At 43.4% G+C, this 6,000-nt stretch overlaps 1 protein-coding gene across 4 annotated transcripts in view; it reads right to left on the minus strand.

The window, feature by feature from the left end:
- Nfia (nuclear factor I A) overlaps window positions 1-2,721 on the minus strand; it is a 342,338-nt gene extending 339,617 nt beyond the window's left edge. For all 4 annotated transcript variants that reach the window (XM_050136416.1, XM_050136417.1, XM_050136415.1 and 1 more), the window contains exons 1-2: window positions 2,566-2,721; window positions 2,157-2,225 (exon numbers count right to left, since the gene is read on the minus strand). In XM_050136416.1, the coding sequence (XP_049992373.1) occupies window positions 2,157-2,225; window positions 2,566-2,706 (210 nt within the window). In that variant the 5' untranslated portion in view covers window positions 2,707-2,721. The remainder of the gene's footprint in view (window positions 1-2,156; window positions 2,226-2,565) is intronic.
- Window positions 2,722-6,000: the final 3,279 nt, after the last annotated feature.

Here is a 6,000-nt window from a genome sequence, read left to right on the forward strand (position 1 = left end):
GGCTTCTGGTAACTTTCTCTCCAACAGGCATAAATTTAAACACACAAAGAAACAGATGTTCCCGAGCCGACAGACAGGGTAAAAAGCATGTCTAACTTTCTCCCCTTTTCTAGGTTGAAAAAGCAAATCCTTGTCTAGAGTTCACAAAGATAGTGGGGGGGGGGAGGAAGGAAGGACAGGGAAAGAGGAGGGAGGGAGGGGAGGGGCAAAGAAGGGAAAAGAGAGTGTAGGAAACACAGGTGATGTATGAAAACTGGTTTATTGCAATCATATAAATGACCCATTGTTAGGAAGGGTAAACCCCTTATTGGAAACATTACTCCAGTCATTTATTTTGCAAGTGGTAGGAGGCTGCCTTGAAACTGGATTGTCTTTGCAAAAAGGAGGTTCCTGCCATGCTCTCTGCTATCCATATTCTCCCTGGCACAGAGCCCAGCCTTACATTTACTGTTTTATTTGCAGAAACGTTACCTTGCCAGCTTTAGTGAAATCCTCTTAGATGTATAAATTACGTCAATAAAGTTTCACTTCTACATACATCCGAAATACCTCTCGTTTCTAGTCTGCTTAATTGGGAAATTGTATTAATGTGATTTAGATTTTAATGCCCAACATAATGAAAATGGGACTGGGATTCCTAAGTGACAATACCATTTGCTCTATAGTTATTACCAAGACTAGCTCTACTAACTAGCATTTCCCAGCATTTCCTTCACTAGTTTCTGACTTGCTGGTCACTCCTGGGCAGACTTCTCTAACTTGCATAGTATTCCCCAGTTGAATCGTGTTGCAGAATTGAGGATACAAGCGAACTGTCACATCAACTTTCCAAACCAAGTCTGACCGAAAGGCCCAAGGCCTAGGGAAATACTTGGATGAGAATTAAATTCACATTTTAAAAAAGTAAGGAGTCCATATTATTTTCCACTCATTCCCCACAGAATTAGTTAGGAGGTGGTTGATCTATTTGAGTCAGAGGCCGCAAGTTACATCTCCAAGACAAACTAAGGTAGTTGGTTTCCACCATCCAGATGGCAAGGACTTGAACAAGAGGCCAGGCAGCAGCTAATGGGGACAGGGGGTCATCTCCCGCATATGTACCTTCAGTAAAGTTGTGGTCACAAGGAGAAGTGTGAACTTGGTGATTCTTAAAATGCTCTTTGCTACCGACCATCATCTGAAATGATAGAATTCAAGAAAATCTGTTCCTTCCCTCCTCCTTTTCAATCTATAGAGCAGCTGTCTTTCCACAAGTGAAGCATTCTCTCCCTTTGATATGCCAAAGACTCTAAAAGAACCAGTGAGAAGCTTTGTAACACTCAGTGATTTCTCAAACAAGTTAAACCTCTTCTTCTACAAATTATCAACTTCCCTGAGTATTAAAAACAACAGCTAATGCAAGGTTAAATATTACTCTAGCAGAAGTTTCCAAAAGAGCAAAGTTAAAAGGCACACAGGATTCATTCAAAAATCCTCCCAAACAGCTTTTTTCTCCTTTAAACTCAAAAAATCTTTCCTATTGTGATTGCTAAATCCGGAAGCGCTGGTATCTTTGACAGCTTGAACTACAAACACGCCATCCCCTTCAGAATTGCAGAGAACTTCAGATCTCCTTTGCCCCGCCCCCTAAGGGTATTACGAGCCATTGTATACCCAAGCTTTCTTATGATTGGATAGAGCTTCTGTCAATCTCATATGTTGTCTCATTGATTAGAGGATCGAATCGTCAATTATTCTCGGGTCCAGACAGTTCTTTTCGGGTTAGGTTGACTGCAGAGGCCAGACGTCTTTAACAGAGCAGAGCACGTACAGGATCCCCTCCTCCCCCTTCCCCCTTTTCTGGAACCGAGCAAGCGCTAGGAGGAAAAAAAATCTGTTAAGCTCAGCAATTTTTTCAAATCCTGAAAAAAAAAAAAAAAAGAAAAGAAAGAAAAAGAAACCCGGTCTCTCTGCTACACATAATACAAACGCCATCCACGAAGCTGTATCTTTAAAAGAAAACCATCACAATAGACATTTACCCAGCAATTACTTAAGTGCATATTCGAGCTAGAGAAATTTTAAAGTCTTAGCCATTAAGCATAACCATTCTACCGTTGTTTATATAACGCATATAGTATAAATGTAAAATAGAAAGTTTAAGATGTACCACGTACCATTGCAATGTAAAAAGAGTACGTGAGAAACTTTAAAATGCTCAGACGAATTGCTTCATAGCTTGTCCCCTGTTTTTTGCATTAAAAAAAATAGCCAAATAAACTTGGAACCGTTGAAAACCCGGAAGAGATTTTTTTTTTAAAGCTGCTGGCCAATTGCAGGCTTCTTGGATATTTTTTTTTAACTCCAAATCAAAAGGCTTCTGCCACTGCAGAACTAACTCTCTCTCTCTCTCTCTCTCTCTCTCTCTCTCTCTCTCTCTCTCTCTCTCTCTCTCTCTCTCTCTCTCTCTCTCTCTCCCCCTCTCTCGCTCCTTCTCCCTCTCCCTCCCACACACAAACACACACAATCTCTCCCTCTCTCGCAGTCTCTTTCTCTCTCTCCTCTCTGAAAGCGATCCAGTCTAACCCGGGCTGGCTGCTTCTCAGATTCTTTCTGGATTTGCCTGGTGTGCTTGTAAGAGACTTTGCAGAAGTTGCGATCCTTTCGGCAGCCCCTCTCGCCTCTCCCTACCCCCTTGTTTATTTCCGCAATCGCTGCAATTTGCATAGTAACCACGCACGAGGTGGAGGGGCCGGAGGGGGCAGGGACAGGCCCCGGCCTCCCCTCCTCCCGCTCGGCGCAGTCTCCTCCTCCCCCCACAGCGCGTGGCCAATGGGAGCCCCGGCCTTCAGCGCAAGCTCGGGTCTGGGCTCCTGGCTGCAGGACGGTCCCTGGCTCGGTAGGCCCGGCTCCTGGGATCCGGGTTTTGGCGCAGGGGAAGTTTTCCTGTTTGCGGAGCTCGCAGCAGGCTTTTGGAGATGAGAAGATTATGGAACGCTTGCCCACAGTCATGCCGGTTTTGCATGTTTTAATCACGCCTGCACACCTGCTTTCTTGGTTTCTTTTTCCAGAGCCTCTCGTGAGTTATTAGACAAGTTCATGATGGTTAGTGAGAGACTTAACCTTTATTTGCACTGATGTAGACGGGGAGTAAAAGATCCTCTCTGGTCCATTAAATCAAGGCGGAGCAAAATGTCAGAGAACTTCAATGAGATAAGGCTTTCATCCTGGGTTTAGAACAGGAGAGTGGCCCTGCTCTCTCTAGATGACTGAATACAGAATGGCTAGGTGGGCTCCACCAAGAATGCAGCTCCTTTAAAGCATTGATGCTTTAACAACATTCTAATTGGATCGACAAACTCCTGATTTATCAATAATCATGCAAACCCTGGATTGTACAAAGCCTAAAGCAATCCCTCCCCTTCTTACCCCCGCCCCAGAAAAGAGCTGGAGTGACGACTGGGGGAGGGGCATGTTAGTAACTGGGGTGAGAACTCCTCCTTTCCGTTGACCTTCTTATTTCACTAACCCAGACTCTTTATGACCATGTCATCTGAATATTTCGCCGCAAAACTTGATTTTTGTGTGTTTGTTTTAAGCATCAAAATACCCTTTGGTGCAGAGTATTAAAGGGAGTATCTCTTTAAACGGAAACCATCACTACTAGGCTTGCACTTTTTGTTACTGTTATTGTTGTTGTTGTTATTTTTAATAAGTTTGCTTTGTGTCCCTTAAGAAATTTAGGGTATTTTGTGAAATAAATGAATTACTGGAAATTGTGTACTTAGCTCAACTGATTTTTTTTTTAATTGTTACCAGGCCAAGACGATTAACAAACAAACATACATCCTGGTCCTCTGATTTCCATAATTGTCCTTGGTGAAAAGGTCTAATCAATTAGTAAGACCCTTTACAGCTAAAGTAATGGCTCGAGGAGTCTCGCGTTTTATTTTGAATTATAAGTTTTGCTTCAGTAGTATACTTAGCAACCAGTCAGCTGATGCAGCTTTGCAGGGAGGGAATCTTACTGTGTCTGTCCTTGGTATCAGACAAGCTTTGGCTGTTCTGGCTTGCTGTTCATAGACTAGGATAAACTTTTACTCTTCACAGCCTGTGGCATTTAATTCAGTCCTTGTCGACCCCAGCATCCACTTCCACTTGGCATACTACTCTCACTCCGAAATGAACCAAATCGAATGGGATAGGTGATACTGGTGTTGATGGTGACGATAAAGAATAGTTTAAGTAATAAAAAACATCCTAGGCCTACTTCAACTGGTCCCAGGCTCTGTTGCCGTCAGACAGTTCTAATACCACCTATAAAAGGGGACACTGACCTGTTGTGAGAATGAAAAGCCATTTTGTCAAGGGTCAAGAGCCTCAGATAAGACCAGGAGATTCCCACTGGACCACCATGGTCTGAGTAACCCACACTGCCGAGCAAGCCAGGCCTGATAAGTAGTTGGAAGCAGTGTGGGATTTTTTGTGTAGTATTGGTAGCACATCATCCTGATTTAATGCGGTAGGTTGATGCCATTACAAAAGTGATCTTGTGTGTGTCCCATATTCAACAGCATACCATGCATTTCAGGTTCTAATATTGGTCATACCATGTGACTTTATACAAGTTATTTGGCCTCTGAAAGCATTAGCTTCTTCTATTTTGGAAGATGAGAACATGTATGTAATGTGTGTAAATTGGCTTCATCATAGTGAGCCATGTTCTAAGCACATTGATATGACAGTATCATATATATGTATGTATGCATACACATATATACATACTTACATGTAACCATATTGACCAAGTCTACATGACTCTGCCAGTACAGTCATGAGGGCTGATGACGTTTGTCAGGTAAGGAGAAAACGGGTCATCTCCCTCCAGGTAATGTATAAAAGTGACTGATGGTGGCTAACTAGGTTGTATTTGACTTGCTTTATAGTAACTGGAGGGCAAGTTACAGCATCAGGCTAGGACAAGGTCATAGAGAGGCTTATGAGCAATTTTAGTTTCATTTGAAAGATTGGGAAGTCATCAAAGGTATTTAGCTAAAGAAAGAAATGAAATAAAATTTGCCGATGAGGAAACTCACCTTAGTAAAGAAGGTAGAAGAAGAAGGAGGAGGAGGACGAGGAGGAGGAGGAGGAGGAGGAGGAGGAGGAGGAGGAAGAGAGAGAGAGAGAGAGAGAGAGAGAGAGAGAGAGAGAGAGAGAGAGAGAGAGAACAAGCACGCACTTTGTGGCTGGAGAAGGTGAAGACCTGAGCTACAGCTCAGCTGCAAACCATGAGAAGAAGGTTCCATAGAGGATGGGGTTAGGCTTAGATATGGAGTGGTCTGCTAAGTTCCCCCAGTGATGCTAATTTGGAAGGTTCTTGATGGAGATGAGGCCTAGATTTAGGGAAACAAATTACTGGAGGGGTATCCTTCTAGCTATGTCTTACCCTAGACTCCTCTTTCTCTGTGCCCTGGGCATCATGAGGTGAGTAGCTTCTTCCTGGTACCCCCCCCCATCCTCAGTCCCACTCCTACCTCCCCACACCCCTCCCAGTCCTCAGCCCTGCCCCCGGGGTGGCGGTCATGAACTTCTGCTTTATCACAGGCCCAGAATCGGAACCAAGGCCTGTGGGATGAAAGCTCAGAAACTATGAACCAACATAAATCACGTTTTAAAGTCGTTCTCTCTGGTATTTGGGGTCACAGTCAGAGAAAGCTAACAGTGCCACCGAGATCAGAAAGGAGAGGCCATGGATAGAAGTTTTCAAGGCATTTGATCAATGGGTACAATTCAGAAATAAAACTTTTCCAGACACTGCTTGGTGTCCAAGTGCCCACCTATAAAAGTGGAAGAGGCTCTCTCTGCTCACAAACTGCCACTTCCATCATGCCCTTCAACCTAATAATTGATTAAATAATGCAAAAACGACATCACTAATAGATAGTACTCATATATTTAGTGTTTATACCTGATGGGTTTGTCCTAACTCTTGAATTTGCATCCAGGTAAAATCTGTTCCAC

Source organism: Alexandromys fortis, unplaced genomic scaffold (genome assembly GCF_014885135.2).
Source record: "Alexandromys fortis isolate MF-2015 unplaced genomic scaffold, M_Fortis_MF-2015_v1.1 scaffold_13, whole genome shotgun sequence".
In the NCBI taxonomy this organism is placed as follows: Eukaryota; Metazoa; Chordata; class Mammalia; order Rodentia; family Cricetidae; genus Alexandromys; species Alexandromys fortis.